A 19,894-nucleotide genomic window follows, 5' to 3' on the forward strand; every position below is an offset into this window, starting at 1 on the left:
CCCCCGATCATAGCGATAATTGAAGAAATATTATGCCTAAGAATTTTTCTATGTGTCATATATTTTACTTGAGAGATTGGTTGTTCAAAGTTTTATGTACTTTGTAGCCCACTTATTGAGCAATAAAAGTTGCATCTTTTGATATTGCATTTAATTGAGCTATTTGTGATGATTTCCTTGTGTTAAGTGAATTATCACGTCGCATAGCTCATAACAACAAATGATGACATGTGTCTCTCTTAAAATTGATTGTTAAATTGACATACAGGCAAGGTGTAAGTCCTCAGGGCGGTTTATCCCTAACACACTCAGTAATCGGCGTAAGAGAAGCCACGGAGTTCACTTATCATTTTTTTTTTTTGTTCCACGCTTCGAACGAGTCCAAATGAGCTTTCCCACCCATCATAAATGAGTGTGGTAGATGTGTTTGTCCCACGCATCATAAACGATAGTGAAAGATAGCCTCTTTTAGAGGATTTGAGCTTAGCTTTATGGCCAAGAATTCATTGGTTATCGCATATTGCCTAGCAAACCTTTGCAATATCTTGATTGATTTCGATTGAAATATGTCTTATTTGGGATAGCCATGCACTTTCCTAGCATACTTTTTTGGTTACCCATCTCATATAAGACCTGAATTGAGCACCTTTTCATGGATATGATCATCCCACTCACCCTAGATGAGTGTGGTATGCCCCCACTTGAGGGGTATGTCTGGTTTTGGCTCTAAGGCCAAACACCCTTTTGCTAGTGCACTCTATTTCGACCAACATTTCTTAAGGTATCTCAATTGAATGAGGTCAGATTCGATTGATACCTTTTGTGCAGGAAAGCTACATGCTTGTCCCTCACACTTTGTTTGGATTACCCACTACATATAGGGCTCAAATCATCCCATCAATTGTGGATGAAAATGACAGATATTCTTGTCCCACTCATCTCACATGAGTGTGACATATTACCTTCTAAGAGATATGTTTGGGTTTTAGACTTAGGGCTAAATGCTTGATGGTTGGTGCAATTTGTTTTGACCAACTTTTCTTAGGTATCTCGATTAACCGATGTCAAGTTTAATTGATACCACTTTTATGCAAGAAAGTAATACTTCTTTCCTCGACACCTCAATTCGGTTAAATGCCTCGTGTGGGTCTGAATTAGAGTACCCCACTCATCTCAGATGAGTATAATGTTTTTCCTCTTGGAGGATATTTTTGGGTTCAATCCTAGGGTTAAACACCATTACGGTTTGTGCAGTATGTTTTTGTCAACAGTTCTTAGATACTGCGATAACTCCCCATTAGAAGTCATTCTACCGAAATTCTTGGTAGCAGTATCTATATAGGGTTGGTGTACTTTAGTCATCCAACCTCTGATATTCTTGACTCGATCAATTTTCATTGTCTTGTCAGAGTAACGTTTGTATTAGTTTTAGACTTTGTCGATTGTTTATCTGATCCATGTTTGTAAGAGCCACTATTGATGCCCAACGATTGTCTCGGTATTTTCTTCGATGAGAATTGCCTAAGACAAATCTCACAGGAAATATCCATTGAGTTTTTCCAAATGAGAGCTACCTTGCTAGTTGTGAGGGATCTTTTAACAAAATTTACTTTGCTGGTGCTTACTTGAAGCACCCTACGGTTGGACCCGTGAGTCTACCTAGATGTCACAGATATCTTTTGATGCTTCAGAAGGATAAATTTTTGATACTTCAAAAAGAGAAATTCACTTTAGAACAATACAAAAATTTAATTACCCACTCACTTTACGATGAGTACCAAGTGTCAATAAAAGTCAAAAACTATTAAAATAACAATTAATATAATGATTATATTATTCTTAACATGCAAACGGTATATGTCTCGTGCTATACTGGCTTCTAGTGATTACATCCATTCACGATCACCGTCGGCAGTGGAATCTGCTGGACTATCTGCCCATCGGAAGAAGCCATGTTGCTTTGCGATAATCTGTGACTAGTTGTAGAAACTGTCTCCTGTAGCTATGTGTCCGGCGTGACGTTTGTAGAGAAGACTACAGTCCGCAGTGTCAGAGTACTCATCGGGAGGTCCCTAAAATCCTGAACTCATCTTTCCTAAATGATTAAAAAGACAATTCATTAGTCACAACAGAAGTTGAAATTGCTAAAAGAAGTAATTAATTACTTTTATTTGCAGACGTGAGATATCAGAAAACTCAATATACTAACCAACAAATCAGTCATTATAAAAAAAACAATAGACCTTGTAAGAAAAAAGAGTTATTGGTTGCCTTTAACTAATGCAAAACAAACCTATTGTGTGTCACATGTGCATATCATCAAAAAAGACCATCCTAAGAAAGCTCATAAACTGATGCATCGGAAATAAGAGAAGAACTTGGTTGTCTTTATTAGGATTTCACATGTAACGCTAACCAACAACGACCAACAAGCCATCCAAAAGGAACTCATAAAGGTCAAAAGTCTCATCACTGACCTCTCAAACCCACAAAAAAAAAACAAATGAAAAAAAATTACACTTACAAATTGTGTAAAAAAATTCAAACCATAAATATAAAAAGGGTCACAATACTGCCTCATTCGTTCTACTTCTCTATCTTATTTCACAATGTGTATGGTGTGGGAGTAATATACTTCTCTGCCTCATTTCAAATGTAGTATCACTAGTAAATTTCAGTGACATAGAATGATATGATACATATTTGCTACTAGTTGTGAGGCCAAACAAAAAAAATTGAAAATGATGTCTCACACCACTGTCTCATTCTATCTACTTTTCTGTCTAATTTCACAGTGCGTGTGCGTGTGAAATATACTTCTTTTCTCATCAGAATGTCACAGATGATACCAGTAGTAAATTTTAGTGGATTTGAATCAAATTAGACATATTTGTTACTAGCTACGAGGCAAAAAAAATAAGAAAACATGGCTCGCATCAATGTTTCATTCCTTCTACTTCTCTGCCTCATTTCACAATGCGTAGAAATATAATTCTCTCATCATAATAATGCCCTAGGTGATATGACTAGTAAGTTTCAGTGGCATGGAATGAAATTATACATGTTTGCTACTGGTAGTGAGGCCAAATAAAAAGATAACCATGGAAAGATCCACCATACTAAAACCAATAACGCATAGAAGCACCAAACCAAGAAAATACAACATAATACATACAATGCAGAGCAAAGAGACAAAAATGTCTCAAAAATATATGGGAAGAGGGGATATTGCAATGAGGTGGACTCTGACACGTTTGTTAGGGCAGAGGAAGAAGAAGCTTTGCGGGAAACAGAATGAGCAAAAAATAGGAATGTGGGGTCGAAAGAGGGGTTTGTCGGTAAAAATCTTGAGAATAAATGTGGTTCGTAGAGTCAATTATGCTGCCCGCTTTTCACTGTGTGGCACTGCCGTTGTGATTTAAAAGTCACCCGAATGACGGAATACAGCTGCTCGCTATCGCGCAGCGCTAAAACAACCACCCCAAACAGGGCCTTAATCTATTGAGTCAAGTGGAGTAGATCTTTCATGTATTTGGGGGAGTTTGTTTCATCAATAGCTAATGTGATGGATATTCTCTAATGCTTAATAATTATCATTATATGATAAAGTCAAAGAAAACCTTTGGTGTCTCTATTCTTTCTATCACATGGAGAGCCCCTTCTAAGACGCGTAAATCATCCATTCGAACCTCTCTTATTAACCCCTGTGAGCTATAATATTATTAGTTATGATGATAACCAACCTTTTGTATGGATGATACTAATTGGTTCATTGCAGATATTTCAGGATAAATACTCAACTCAACTAAATTAATCAGTTCAATTAGCTTTATCAACTCAGTGGACCAGCTAAATAGTTGAGATGGGTAAATTGGTAAATTAATCTTATTAAAGAGATAGATAAAAATTTATTTACACTCCAGAACTCCTTCGTTCAATCTTCTTCTTCGACATTCTTCAACTTCTCCATTGTAAGTCTCATATTCTCTTCTTACCCCTACACTCTTTTCCTTCTCATCTTCTCAACACCACATTCTTATTCATCTCTTCTTTTCACTACTACACTTTTCTTCTTTTCTTATTTTTTATTCCCTTATCTCACCACTACACTCTTATTATTATTATTATTCTTCTTCTCTTCTTCTCACCACTACAATCTTTTTCTTCTCTTCTTTTTTCTCCTCTTCTCATCACTACACACTTATTCTTCTCTTCTTTTTTTATCTTCTCCTCTTCTCATCACTACACTCTTCTTCTTCTTCTTCTCACCACCTGCTACATTCCTCTTCTCTTAGACAAACTAAACGCCACCCTTCTTCTCTTCTTCCCTCACTTTCTTCCTCTTCTTCTTCTTCTTCTTCTTGTCAATCTCATGGTCAAACCCTAACACCACTACATTCTCCACCTTTTTTGATGCATTTCTTCGTTGGCTTCCTTGTGTGAATTTCATCTCATGATAATTTTTGTTTATGTGATGTCCATTCTCAAATGTTTTTCTTATGTGAAGTTACTTAGCACATGTAGTTTATTTAAGTAAAATTATTTCTTACATGCAATTTATATGAAGTGGAGTTATTTTTCAAGTACAGTTTTTTCTAGAAGTTCTTTCATGTAAAACATTTGATTACATTTGCAACTTTTTTATGTGAAAATGTATAAAAGTGAAGTGAGTTCCATGTATATCCGTTCATTTGTAGGTTTCATGTGTAGAATTTCATGCACATGCTTTCATGTATAAGTTTCTAGTATTCCTCGATGTGTTCATTTTGTGAACTTGAAAGACTTCCATGTGTTATGTATTCTCTCTATTTATATTTTTCATTATGTTATAACTATATGAAAGTGAAGTGCATTCCATGTTTATCCTTTCATATGTAGGCTTAATATATAGAATTCCATATATATGCTTTAATGTATTAGTCACAAATATTCCTCCATGTGTTTGTAATGTGAACTTGAAAGACTTCCATGTATGGATTTCCATGAGTAGTTTTCTTTACGTGAAAAATGTATGAAAGAGAAGTGAATTTTATGTATATAACTTCATGTGTAGAATTCCACTATATACTTTCTTGCATGAGTTTCAAGTATTCCTTCATATGTTCATTATGTGAACTTAAAAGACTTCCATCTATATATTGTCATGTGCTAAGTTTTCTCTCCATATTAAATCTTTTCTATGTTTAGTATACTCTATGTCTAATTTACTTGTACATATACTTTCCTCCTTGTGTTGTATTCACTATGTGGATTTTCTATGTGTATTTCTCCACCCATGTGAGTTTCACTATATGGATTTTCTATGTGCATTTCTCCATCAATGTGTAGTCTTTAGTATGTGGGTTTTCTATGTGTATTTCTCCACCCATGTATAATTTTTACTCTGTGGATTTTTCTGTGCATTTCTCCATCTATGTGTAGTATCCATGCATGTGAAGGCATTTTCATGTGTAGTTTTTATCAATATGTAATTACTTCTATGCGAAATTTTTCCTATGTGAAATCTCCTCCATGCTTTAAGTAATTTTCCATATATTAATTTTGTCGGTGTATATTTTGTGTAATATAAAAGTATGTCATATTTATATGCTTAAAATATGTCACTCGCAAGCTTATTTGATTAAACTATATGTTTAGACAACCTAAACATAAATTGCATGTAAATTCCAACTAAAATTTTAAATTCAAAACATTTTAAACAATTGACAAATTTTTAACTCTTAAATTTTAAAGCCTTTTAACTTTTTTAAATAACTAACACATTTTTAACATCTTAAAACCTTTTAATCTTGTAAAACACTTGAACATTTTAAAATAAGAGTTTAAAAGTCTTAAAAATTCAAAATACTTTAAAACCTTTTAAAATAATTCAAGCCTTTTAAACAACTTAAAACTTTAAACAAAAAAAAATTCGAAACACTTTAAAACTTTTTGAAATAACTTAAAATTTTTAAACACTTAAATATTCAAAACACTTTAAATTCTTTCGAAACAACATAAAACTTTCAAATATTTAAAATTCAAAATATTCTAAATCTTTTAAAAAACAACTTAAAATTTCCAAACATTTGAAATTCATAAAACTTTAAAACCTTTTAAAACAACATAAACCTTCAAAAGAACTAAAAATTTCCAAACACTTAAATTTTCAAATCACTTTAAAAGCTTTTTAAAACAACTTAAACTTTTAAAACACTTACGAATTTCAAAACAATTTAAAACTTTTAAAACCTTAAATTTTTAAAACACTTTAAATCTTAAAAAGACTTAAAATATTGAATCACTTAAAACTTAAAAATTCAAAAAACTTTTTTTTTATTGACCTTTTAAGTAATAATATCTCCGAATTTTATAAACGTACACCTTTTTAATTATCTAAAATTCATAACTTCTCATACAATCAAAATTAGCATATAATTTCGATATAACCTTCAATGACAAAACTTCAAATTAACACTAGAAACTAAACCTAAGGATAAAACTTAATTGGAAAACTTTAATATATATATATATATATATATGGACAAATCAGAATTCTATATATATATATATATATATATATAATGGTCAGAGACTATTAAACGAGCCTCCAACTACCCTTATGTGTCTGATTACTCAAAGACCACTCTCACTATCGACAAACTGGCCAGAAGGGGATTCGAACCCTTCACCTAAGAGGACTTACGATTTTCAAAGAAGTTGTTCTACCAATAGGTGATATAAATATATATAGGTGATATATATATCCAAAAGAAAACAAAAAAGGTAAGTGATGAAAAGAATCCTCCAAATAAATTATTCGGTCACGTCCAAAGCTGGTGTAGATTCAATTATAAGATTGAAACTTTGGGCCCAAAATCCCATTTATTTAATTAACCTCACAATAATCAAAGCACACGTCACACCATAGGCTTAGATTCACAAGGCTAGCTAGGGTCAAGCAAGATCATGGACCGTCCATGTCATGTCCCCCTCAAAGATCCAATGGCACACCTCGATTTTTCCTGGCCCGGGTCCCAGTGCCACGAAAGCCCCATGCCCTGGGGCCCAGTCCGACGTGTCAACGTGGCATATGGCCACACCATCATTGATCTTCTTCTTGCTATCGACGGCCAGGATTTCGGCCTCATAAACCCTCACCCGCGGGACGGAGTGGCAGTAGTAAACCAGGTAGGGAAACAAGCTCTGGTGACAGCTAACTGATTCCGTTACATTTCCTCCATTGACCGCCTTCACCTCGCCGATGAGGATATTTCCCTGAGAGCCCTTCGTGTTCGAGGTTGATCTCACCTCGACGTCGCTGCCGAGGACAGAGACGGCGAAGTCGATCATGTCCTCCGCCGAGGTGGCGCACCGTTTTGTCTCCCCGCGGCTAGGTGATCTCTCGCAGTCAGCCACCGTTGAAGCCACCGCCTTCGCCATGGAGCTGTCCGGAGAAAACTTAAAGATCTTCGATACGGCGGTAGCGGACAATGGGATCTTCCCTGCGATCGACCGCGGAAGGAACGATCGCGGCGGCGTCCGATCGTTAATGTCCGGCATTGGCATCACCGTCCCCTTTTTAAGGCTTCGTTCCCGGAAGAACTTGCCAGCCTCAACCCACTGTTTCATCTCCGGACGTCTCGACTCGGCATTGATTTGGGCGGAGGAGGAATTGTGGTATGATTTGAAATCGATCCCTGTTTTCGCGTAGGACTTGAATGTTGTGTCATCCTCGAAGTAGGATTTGAAGGTGATTTGACCATTCGTGGAACCCTCGCCGTATCCCTTGAAGGCATCGGAGCCGGAGCTTTCGTTACCGTAATTTGTAAATTCTACGCTGCCGTGGTCGCCGTCTTTATCATAGGAAGCAAAGGAATCGTCGCCGATGTTGGATTCGTGACGGTAGGTGGTGAATGTTTCGATTCCGGCGGTGCTGCCGGACCCATAGGATTGGAAATGATTGTCGGGAATGTTGGCATGTTCAGAATAGGATGTGAAGGTGTCTCTGTTCCCATCACCATTCTCGCCGTAATGTGCGAAACCGCTCTCAATTATGTTGGAATATTTGTGGGCGTAAGAGGAGAAGCCAGATGTTACGCCGCTGCCCCGCTTTCCGTAGCTGGAGAATGTCTGCTGGCCGACGTTGTCGTCGTCGGCGTAATGTAAGAATCCTTCGACCCGGCCGGTGCCATCGGTGGCGTAGTTGGTAAACCCTAGGACAGGAATGTTCGAGGAATTGCTGTATGAGTTGAATTTATCGATTCCTCCTGCCGATTTGGTTCCGTATGAGGTGAAATTAGCGCCGACAATGTTGCCTCTAGGGCCGTAGATGGTGAAGGAATCGTCGTGGCCGCCGGATCCGTGACCATATCGGCGGAATGTGCTTAAAGGAGTTTCGTTACCGAAGTAATTTTTGAAGGAAGAGGCGCCACCGCCGGCATCAGTGCCGTAGTTGCTGAAGTTGCTGTTGTCGTAGCCGGAGAAGGCAGAGTCGCGGGGATGGGAGGCGAGGGATGGGTTTAGTTCGGCAGTGCAGAGGAGAGCGGCGGCGGAGCAGAATCTAGGGAGGATGGTGGATAGTTTGAACGGGTCGGAGGCGGCGAGGGCGGAGAACTTGGCTGCATCGGAGATGGAAAGGGGCGTGAGCTTGGAGACGAGGAACGGTGCAGGGTGGGGAGAAGAGTTGGGAATTTTTCGTTTCCAGTAACGAAGTAGTGCAGCCTTTTCGGTGAATGGGTTTAATGAGTTCGCCGGCGTTTGCGAGTCTGCTGCGGTCGCCGTTGAGAGCGAGAGCAAGATGAAGAAGAGCATTCTATCGCAGTCCATTGACCAAAGCTAGACTTTCCTCACACTCATTAAAGAACAGAACAGAAACTTTATGCATCGGTGGCCTCCTTATCTTTAATATTTTCTCCCTTTTAGAAAGATTTACAAGCATACCATTCAATCTATTTACATGTCTAACCTTTAAACTCCAATATAAAATGTAAAAGTTAGTTTATTTTTCTAAATGAAGAAAATTTATATTTTTGATGTGATATGAGAATTTAGGTGGTATGAATATAAGAGTTAGATGTGTGAATAAATAAGAATTGGGTGTTATATATATATGTAAATGCCCTTCTTAATAATGGTATGTATTTATGAACCGCCACTTGATAGTCATAATTTTAAGTCATGGTTAAGCCTTTTAAGTAAAGGTAAAGGAATAGAATATAATTATATATACCTATATATATCTATATCTACATATAGGTATACATGTGTGTGTGTTTATATATATATATATATATATATATATATACACACGTACTTATTTAGTATGTATATACGGACCCCACTTCTACGTTGCATGTGCATAATTCGAAGATGATCAGGTGTCGGCTTCGAACCACCGTCGAGACGGAACTTCCTCAGCAGGACTGCTACCAAACTAAAAAAACTAAATAGTCTATTAAATATTGAGGCGTGAACATGGGCGGCAGGGCTCTTGCCGTCAGCACAAAGACGGTGACAAGGCATTGGTGGGTCAGGCTACTGAGCATAACAACAGTGCATATTACACCTTAGCATGGGTGGGTCAGGCTGGCCAGCATAACAACTGCATATTACTGCTTATTGCATCCAGGTTGGGGAATACTATATGTTTTGTATTAATTCGAATGCTTAACAAGGTATTAAATGAGGGCATGGATTACTTCATGCACATACATAATACAGATCCAACGGTTAAGGAAGTAGTAATGTAAGTGCGATGACGTCAGATTAATTAGATATATGATAAAAATCGTCAAATTAGCTATAGATAGAGCGATGATAAAAATCTATTTGATGTCTTTTATACAAAAAATTAATAGGGTTGAGTACAAGCTGATTTCAAGCCTATTCGCTCCAAAAAAGGATCAATTTTTTTTTAAATGGATCGAAATCAGCTCGTGACCCGATACAATTTGATTATCCGGATCAAATTGATCAATTTATGAGCCGGATCGAATTGCTTTCAAGCCCAGTTGAAATTCAAGCGAGCCACCTCATGTCTTTGATCGTGAGCCGAATTAGAACTTGAAAACCTGATCAATCTGAGCCGAATTAGAACTTGAAAACCTGATCAATCTGAGCGATTCAAAGCTGGCTCGAAAAAGGATCAATTTTTTTAATGGATTGAAATTGGCTCGTGACCCGATACAATTTGATTACCCAGATAAAATTGATCAATTTACGAGCCGGATCGAATTGCTTTCAAGCCCACTCAAAATTTAAATGAGCCAGCTCAGACCTCTCAGACCTCATTTCTTTGATCGTGAGCCGAATTAGAACTTGAAAACCAGATCAATCTAACTCGAAATGCAGCTTGAAAACCACAATGAGCTAGCTGAAAAAGTTCTTTTGAACAAAATTATTCATTAATATTAAAAACAAATTAAAATTTGTATATTACATAAAACAAAATTAGAGAGAATTATCTTTTGCACCGAAGAAGTCTTCAAACTACAAATTACAAATATGAAATAATACAAATTCACAAAATAAATATTATTTGTACAATTGTAATCATAGCTCATAAAATTGAAATTAAATATTACGAATTTATAATTTACAATTAAAAAATTAAATAAAAAAATTATCACTCTATCGACTTCTCTTGATTCTTAAATATTGATGGCTTTAATCCTCAAAAATTACTTCAAAGCTGCACAAAAAAAAAATAAATAAATAAATAAAACTAAATAACATAAAAAGTGGTACAAGTACTTTAACCTCTTATATGAAATAATAATAATACAAATGATTAAACAAAAACAGCGGAAGGCATACCTTTGCTTTTCATATTTAGTTCTCATAAGGAGACCAACTAATTCCTGCATTAACAAACTTGGAGAAAATATATGTACAAATACTATATCTAAACTATTTACTGTCAACTTCAACCATCTGACTCCAACATGGATTCAACCAAAAATCTATCAATTTGATTGAAAAGGATGCAATTTCATGCAGAAAACAACTATTACCACAACATAATATTTCCATGGAGCTAGAGGAAATAAAACCCAGCAGAACAAAACAATAAGGCTACAAGGATGATCAAAGTTCAGCAATTCATTGGTATTCTTCCAGCTGCTTAACTTTCCCTTTCCATGGAGCCAGAGGAAATAAGACCCAACAGAACAAAACGTTCCTAACACCCTGTATTAGAAAAATAATTCTTCCAGCTGCTTATGTATTTACATATCTCAAAAGAATACAGAAAGAAACATAAGAAGCTGGAATACATTTATAACGTGTCAGGATTAATCAACATCATGAAAATATGGATGGGAAACAAATGAAAACAAATTTACATACATCTACCTAGATCCAAGCCAAAGCAAACAATTGAACACATTGAGAAGCAAATAATTCACATAACATGACAAATAATTCACACAATTTCTGTAGTAGGTAAGTAATTTTCTTTCACAATATCCAATATATTCAGAATATATAAATTGATGCGAAAGAATAGTTAGTAAATATAAACAACACCCCATACCAATTAAAATGAAATAAAGATATTTATGCAGTGTAAGAATCATAATCAGTCCTATCTCCTTCGCTTTACTATCGAGCCATCAGATTAACATCAAGCACAGAAATATTTATTATCAAGCCATTAGATTAACACCCCACACAAAAATTGGTGCAATTACATACATAACACCCGATTATGGATTTACCTTTCTCACACAAGAACTTTCATATTCACAAGCATTAACCCACTAGCAAACTAGCCAATTCCAACAACAACAATCCAAGAAACCATATTTTGCAAAATGATTGAGACAAACCTAAATTTGAGCTCAGAGAATTCCCAGGCTGACATGTTGAACTCCCAGGCTAACAAAGATTATCTGTCATGTTGGTGTGGCAAGAAATGAGTTTAGAACATATGCTACAACCGGCAAATTTATAATTTCCAAATTCAAGATGACACCCTACGCACCATATCAAAATATCAGTATATCACCCATACTTAGAAAACCCCAAGATTCCAGATAATAGGTTGAGCCACCATGGCTAGCTAACATCATTGCTCCACTGTTCGAAATAGCAACCTACAACGACCAAATGACCAAAGATAAAAAATATAGAACATCTGTATCTGAAAGTAATCAAGCTACAAACTGCGGGTATGGGAGAAGTCCTACAATTATAACAACTTCTCAAAAGAATTCCAAAACAACATGCATAACTTAATAGTTATAACTACAAGTCCACAATTCAAATGTCACATTAGCACAATAGAATTGCCCCATAATTATAAAATTACAATCTATTCAAATAAAAAATTTATAGAATGTTCAAAATATGCTAAATATTACTTTCCCAAGCTCATATTGTTCATCGAATATAATTTTTGATCTAAGATTCCGTATTCAAGCATTCAAGCACAGCAACTGTTAAATCCTCTTCTTCAAGGATGTCAAACTGAAATAGCATAGTAATAAACAATTAAGTATACCGTATATTTAAGATAATTAATGGAATATATATAAATATTAGTATATTACCAAGGGATATTTTGATGATTTATATGCTGCTCGAATCAAATTTAAAGTAATAAAGAATTTGGGTGGTATAAATGTTAAAAAGTAATGTTTAAGTTCTAGAAATGCAAAGAGATGACTTTGGTGGTATGTATAATGTATGTAAATGCCCCTTAGATTTAAACCCGTTGAAGATGGTTATGACACGATACATCAATACTGAAAGTTTAATCTAAATTTACAAAAAGTAACTCTTCATACAAGCCAGTAAAGTAAATCAACCCAACTCATCTAACATACCCTTAAAACAAAAGTTGAAGTAGCTAAGAAGTTTCCTTAAGCACTATCACACTTGATACTTCATAAAAATCACACTTATGAAATTTAGTGCATTCTTTATATCATAATACCTTGTGTGCTACTTTCTAAGACAATAAATCAACAGATTAAATGATTAATCCTTAAGTAAGAACTAAGAACTACACACCATAAGAGAGAACACCAAGAAAAAACCGTATATAATGCATGTTTTTTGCTTCCGTGCTGCTTCATTTGCTCCACATCTTAAGGACAAAAAACTACACATCATAAAAGAGAACACAGAAAAAACAACATTTATGTCGAAGAGAAACCGAAAAAGATTGATTAATGTCACAGAAAGAAAATTGCAGTTGATAAGAACTAGTCCAAAGGGCCAAAGCAAACCAAAAAACATAGAAAAAATAGAACCCCTAAATTCTTTTTCAAACCAAAAAAAAAAAAGGTTGATCACTGTTAATGATCATTATAACTTTCATTAGAAGAATCATAGAAGAATATTATGAGTTTACTAAGCCAGATGTCGCACACTATACAAAATAACTGCACAATACCGATGTTGACATGCCAAGCACTCAAAATTCCGCTAGCCACCGAAAAGAGAGCAAGGAAGAGCGCAAGTGAGAGCCTGGAGAAGCCTCGCGTGAGGGAGAGAAAGGAAGAGAGAGCTTCTTTGCGAGAAACTAGAGACGAGAGAGGAAGAGACCGAAATGTACGAAAAAATATTACATCCTGAGTGACTCCAATGAAATTTTGCCAAGTGTTGTCCCGTGTAAACAGTGGTCCCATGGAGAAAAAAATGCAAAAGTATTTTTTTTAATGCGCGGCCCGGTCCGAACCCTCCTATTTCTTCGAAAACACTTTATTTTGTCATGTGCCACAGCCCGAACCAACCTACAGCTTCGAAAAGAAACCACTCTGCACTGAATCATAATGCTCAGTCCATCGCTTCGAAAACAATACAAGCTCTTCAATATCCATTTTCTTCATTTGCCATCGGTTAGGGTTCAACATTGCGTGACTCCGGTGGCTATAGATTTGCTCGTTTGAAATCGTTCGCACCGTCGTTCGCCCGTCAATACACATTCGAAGTCCCACTTTATTGACATGTAAGTCTTGTGTGTTTAGGTTTTTACGAAACAAGCTTTTCGCGAAGATTTAGGGTTTTTTTGGGTGCGAACTCATGTACTTCTCTTTATCTTTTGAAGCAAGCTAATACACAACAATGAAAGAACACAAGGAAACCAAAGAGCCTAATAGATGCCAAAAGTTATCCAGGTAATTTTTTTTGCGGTTGTACTTTCATTCTAAAGTTTAGGGTAACCGTGAAAAACATTGCATCATACAGTATTTTCGTGCATTGCCCATATGATTTGTCGTGAATAGACAAACATACAAGCATACAAGAAGTTCACATAGTGATTGTTTGACCAAAGTACGAAATAACCACAACGGGCGCCCAAAATGGTGAGCACACGTCATGCAAAAGAATGCAAGGATGCTACATGCAACATGACACACACTAACAAGTTGTAGAAGCAAAACATGCTACCTATGAAGAGGAATTACGCTTGCCCCAGTACTCGGGACGCCATGCGACTAACAAAAACCTGCTACAAGTGAGTTTGCATCGAGTAAAAGGATACCTATAAAAATGATTCATACTTTAACCGAGAGGTACTCACCGAGCACAAAAACAAATATGCAAGATATACAACAAGCATATGACAGAAGTGCACCAAAGGTGGTGATGGTGAGTATATCGTGAAGGCGGTGACTCAGAAAGAAAGGACATGAAATGGAGGCAACGACCTAAAACATGGGTATGTCGAGGAAGCAGAGAGTCAGAGATGGGCATGACATGAAGACAACGACCTAAAATATGAATATCTCGAGGAGACAATGACCCGGGGATGGGCATGTCGTGAAGGAAACGACCCGACAGATGAGTATACCGAGGAGGCAGTGACCCGGGAGGGAGCAGTGATCCTCACTGGGGAGAACCACCAATACATGTGCAAATGCAAATGCAAACACATACGGAGTATGATGCAACATGCAAGTAGACAGATATTTAAAATGATGCAAAAACATACAAACATACAAGTGGTCAGTCGATCGGGCAATGGTGGTCGGTCGACTGAAGAAGCGGGTGGATTGATTCGGGGTAGTCAATCCGACCCAAAAGAATGGGTGATTGGCCGGGGCGGCCGATTAAACCCAGGACAAGAAACCAAAATCTAGTGGTCAATCCAACACAAAAGAGGATCAAGGATCGGCTTAGGACGGCCGATCGACCTGAAGTGCTCACACAATCACACATTATATACAACAAAATGCCATATCAAAAAATGTAACAAGATGAACCATGCACATGCAATGAAACTCAATTGCTCAACGGTGCGTCAAACTCAAAATAACAGCCCAAGTAGGAAACTTAGGGTTGACACCTTTAAATTTGCAACACCGTCACCTCCGGCTTTGATGTGGCAATGTGAAGGGTTTCCCCCTCCAATTTCTCGTAGAAGAAAACTCTTCATCATTCGTAGGCAGACTAGCTACAAAACTTTTTCAATTCTACACATGCCCACAATCTTGTAGGACGGACTAGCTATAAAGTTTTCCCGTACTTTAAGATCAACTTAACCAACTTTTTCAAAAAAAGTTGGGACCATCAAAACTGTGGAAAATTAGGATTCCGACCCGGCGGGATTAAAGCCTAAGGCTCATAACATGAGGAAACATTCCGCTTCAAATAGGAATGATCAACGCACGTGATTTCTAACTTAGAGTTTTCCCTATGAAATCAACGAAACATCACATTGGTGGCGCGGCCGGTCGACACATGTCGGCCCACAGATTCATCCCATGTGGGCGATCAAGCCCGCGCGGCTAGACTGAACTAATCCTAGGGTCTGCTAAGAGATTAAGAAATCTCGCTCACCGTGACGATTACGGAAGCATTTTCTTTGTTTCCTCCAAACTCACTTACACGCTAGTACGGTCACGAGTCATGTACCCCAGCAATATGTGAGCACCAAAAGAAAGAGACGTATGAGGGCAAGAGGTATACAAGTACCCAAAATAAATATCACTGCCAACGAAAATAAATATCACTGCCAACGAAAATATGATCGGCACGTACCTACGTGAGAGTGGCTGCTTAATGTCCATGAGATTGTCAGTGGCATGAGTCTTCAGCCGTAAAGGGAGGACAGAGTGCGGTCGATGTTGCGAGAAGCTCCCCAAAATTAAGGCATCAACCCTTTTGCATGAGAGAGGGAAGCGACACCGGCACGAGGCAGCGCAAGTGGGAGGCAGCCCACCGGCAAGAGCAGGCGGCGACAAGAGGGTTTCCTGCAGGAAGGAGCGTCGACGTCGCTCTTCTGCATCAAATTCCGAGAATAGTAGAAAGGGAGCAAGTCCGGCGATTCAGGTGGGAGCAGCGGCGATGAGGTTCAGGCCGAGAAAATGTCACACGGGGAGGGGCCGGCTCGAACGCATGAGTCGGCTAGGACACGCAAATGGGAGAGGCGGACTCACGGGCGTGCGGAGGAGGAGATGCCGACGGGAGCGACACCGGCTTGGAGGGAAGTCTGACAGGAGTAGCGCCGGCGCGGAGTGCGACAACGGAGCGGCGAGGTTTGCCCTATGACAGCGAAGGTGTCGGGAGGGAGGAATTAATTATCTGAACGAGTGTCCGATCCTGGAAAATATTTGCCTAAGTGCTTATTATTTGAGTTTATATCTGGGTTATACCCTTATAACCTCTGGTATAACCCGGATATAACTCCCCTATACCCCCAGAATAACCTCTGATGTACGCAGCGCTGCGTACATCTTATGTACGCAAATATTTCTCCCGATGGAAACGGTCATCTAGGAATTATTTTTATTTTTTTAAAAGAAAAATTAAGCGGGGCCCACTGAAATACATCGGCACCGTAGATCAGATGATTTACTGTCCGGATCGGACACCGCACGTAAGCTGGGTGCGGTGTCCGATCCGTATGAAATATTTTTCGTGGGGAGGGGTATTCGTGAAGGGGAAAGGAGAGGGGTCGGCCTGCATGAGTTGGGGATTAAAAAGATTTTTTTTAATAATAATATTTTTATTTATTATTTAAAATCTCCTATTAGCATATTTTCGCATATACACAGAACCCCAATAAAATAAGTGTCATTTGCGTAAAATCAATATTCCGGATGCACTCTCAATGTATGTTTCGTCATCAGGTGTCATATGGACAATTTCGTCAACGATTGAGCCAAATTCAAGTAAGTTTCATGCTCGGCGCTACAAATAATATTCGTAAGTCCGATTGGAGGCGTCTGATGAGCCAAATGCCGACAGGTTTTTGCCCAAGTGAAAGTTAAATTCTAGTAGACTCTGGCTGTGTGCCCCTCAACACGCTCCGAAGAGACTCAAATGGATGTCTCAAGTTATGGGAAATAGCAGCTGAATGAAGCTTGATCTCGATGTGCTCAAGTGGACATCTCATACATGTGATAACAAAAATTGATGTCAACACTAAGACACTTAAATTTTTAAAATATATGAGACCTTTGCGGTCTCATTTTTCAAAATTAAAATACTATTTTTAAAATTATATATATATTAAATTAAAATTATTTCCAAAAAATCAAGATCGGCATGGATGTACATGAGTTGAATTTAAGAGGAAATTATTTGAATTGATTTTTTTGGTACTTTGGGTCCAAGTCATGCATTTGGGTTGGGCTCACCCTTTAAGAGGGTTAAGCCTGATGTTCATTGTGAGGGCATGGTTGGTCAAGTCCAAATCATGGGAATTAAGGTTTAATTTTTGGTTTAAGTGAGTCATCAAAGTGGTTAAGCACTTTTTGAGGCATCTTGAAAGCGTGGTCTCTTTTAGCAATAAATTGCATGGTGGTTCGCATGAAGCTCATGCATGGCTCCTTGGCTTACCTATGACTTGGGTAGAGTCAAATGGCTTGCCTAAGACTTGGGCATGACTTACATGGCTTGCAATTAAGAGGTATGGGTTGATTTTGGTCTTTTGAAAATATTTTATCATGAGCTCAAATTTAGTCATCTTAATCATGTGACCATCCATCTAATGTTTGATTAGATTTTAATATGATGAGGGGAGGGTCTAATCTTATCATGAGGGCTTGTCATTTAATTTAATTTGGATTTGGGCTTGATTTTTGTGGGGTTTTAAAATTGGTTATGGTGGGTTGGTTGAATTTTTAAATTGGTTATGATGGATCTAGAACTAGGTTAACTTTGTGGAATTGGTGGGTTTGGTAGTCTCTGTGGGTTTGGTGGATTCTAACTTTAAAATGGGAAATTCAATTTTGAAAATTGGTTTTGGCTTTCATTTATTAGTGGTGTGGAATAATGTGTAATGTTAATCGTGATGGTGATTTGGTATGTGCGGATGTGTAAGTGGTGTAAGTAAATTATAGTGTTGGTAATGGGTATATGTATGTGCTTCAAAGAGATGAAAACCTAGGTCATAAAGGTCTCCCTAGGGCATCACCTAACCCTATGGTGAGCTCGTCATAAGTCTCATGTGTTGGTCCTTAATCAACTCAAGTGTTGAGGATATAAGACCACACACATGAGACTACAAAGAGCCAAGAAGTTGTTAGAATTTTTAACTGAGGTTGGGTCCAATCACTAATCCTCTAGGAGAGTCAATAGAAAAATTCTATGGATAGACCCTATGCTCTAGAGGAAGAGGTAGACCTTACCAAAATGAGGTCAACATTGGTCCCTCAAACAAAGCTTGGTGGCAATTTGAGGTGCATCAGACTTGCGATACCTACAATATGATCATTCCTTCTTGAGGATCTTTCTTTTCATTCATGGCGAGACTACGCACCCCATACTGTGCAAGATATAGGTGATTGAGCACCTCTCTTTTCGAGGAAGCTTCTTGAAGATGAAATGAATCAATGAGATAAACGAGCTCTTTTTCTTCTCTTGCTAATGATAGAAGGATCAGAGTAGACTAGCAACAATCCGACAAAAATCTTCCTAAACACGAGCGACAAACAATGAGTATAACTTGCTCCTTCTAAGAGAGGAAAGTACTCAGAAAGTCCCATTTATTTGGGCTCATCAGCTGTCTTGTAGTTGGTCTTATTTTCTTTTTCTTCCAGACAAAACGACTCATGTTTTTCAGTTGAGTGAGGGTCAGCGACACAGAATTGGAACTGGATTTGATCTTGAAAATGAATAGCAATGGAACAAGCTCTTTCTCTTCTTCTAGGACAATGAACTTCCCTTGCGACTAGTCTTCTTAGTTTCAATAGTAGGGCAAACAACGATGGACTTAGAGTTCTTTTAATAGCAGAAACTTTCTTGGACAGAGTCCTCTTCAATGAAAGGAACTCTTGGCCAGACTTCAGTTTGAATTCAGTCAATGGCTCGGTAACCTCTGTAGAAATTGCCTTTGCTACAGTATGAGTTACATTACCCATAACTACCACAATTTCAAAAAATCTGGACCCAAACTTGATTTACTACCTCTGATAATGAGCTCTTATTAGTTGGCAAGTAGGGTCTTCTGAAGAACAAAAAGGCCAACCTCGAGGAATCCATTACCGAGGTTCTTTCATTTTTTGGAGAAATTCAGAATGTTAGCCTGATTTATTTTCAAGGCTTCATTCCGCACATTTTCTTTTCATTGACCCATTATGTAAACAAGGTGTTTTGTTTTGTTTTTATTTTTGTCGAGTTTCGCTGAATTTGATTACTTCATTTTATCAAAAGTTTTGTTTCATGTCGATGTCATTTTGTTTTGTTATTTTTTTTCGAGATTCAATACTCTAAGGTTTGCTTGTTATGAACGGCTATGAGATTGAGGACATGTCGGTTATGCTCTACCCAAGAATGAAATGGGCACAACACACCAACGAGGAGATGGGAATCCATTATATGCAAAGCACAGACACATTTCCTTGGCATGAGGACAAGTTTAGCAACAAGTGATGGTGAGAGAAGAAGTCCCCAGCTGAGTCACCATTCTGCTCTCTATTGGTTGCACCTCGTGTCGCCGCCCTTATATTATGTTTGG

The 19,894-nt window shown here is 37.7% G+C and overlaps 1 protein-coding gene and 1 long non-coding RNA gene across 2 annotated transcripts; both read right to left on the reverse strand.

Moving 5' to 3' along the window:
* Nucleotides 1–6,796: 6,796 nt before the first annotated feature.
* LOC110030620 (BURP domain-containing protein 12-like) lies at nt 6,797–8,896 on the reverse strand. Its single transcript, XM_020733417.1, has one exon. The coding sequence runs from the start codon at nt 8,806–8,808 to the stop codon at nt 6,937–6,939; it is 1,872 nt and encodes a 623-aa protein (XP_020589076.1). The 5' UTR covers nt 8,809–8,896; the 3' UTR covers nt 6,797–6,936.
* A 1,782-nt stretch (nt 8,897–10,678) lies between these two features.
* LOC110030573 lies at nt 10,679–16,537 on the reverse strand. The gene is made up of 3 exons (XR_002294669.1): nt 15,973–16,537; nt 11,966–12,077; nt 10,679–11,873 (listed from the first exon to the last, which is right to left on the reverse strand). It is a non-coding gene; the product is annotated as an uncharacterized LOC110030573 (long non-coding RNA).
* Nucleotides 16,538–19,894: the final 3,357 nt, after the last annotated feature.

Source organism: Phalaenopsis equestris, unplaced genomic scaffold (genome assembly GCF_001263595.1).
Source record: "Phalaenopsis equestris unplaced genomic scaffold, ASM126359v1 Scaffold000741, whole genome shotgun sequence".
NCBI classification, from domain to species: Eukaryota; Viridiplantae; Streptophyta; class Magnoliopsida; order Asparagales; family Orchidaceae; genus Phalaenopsis; species Phalaenopsis equestris.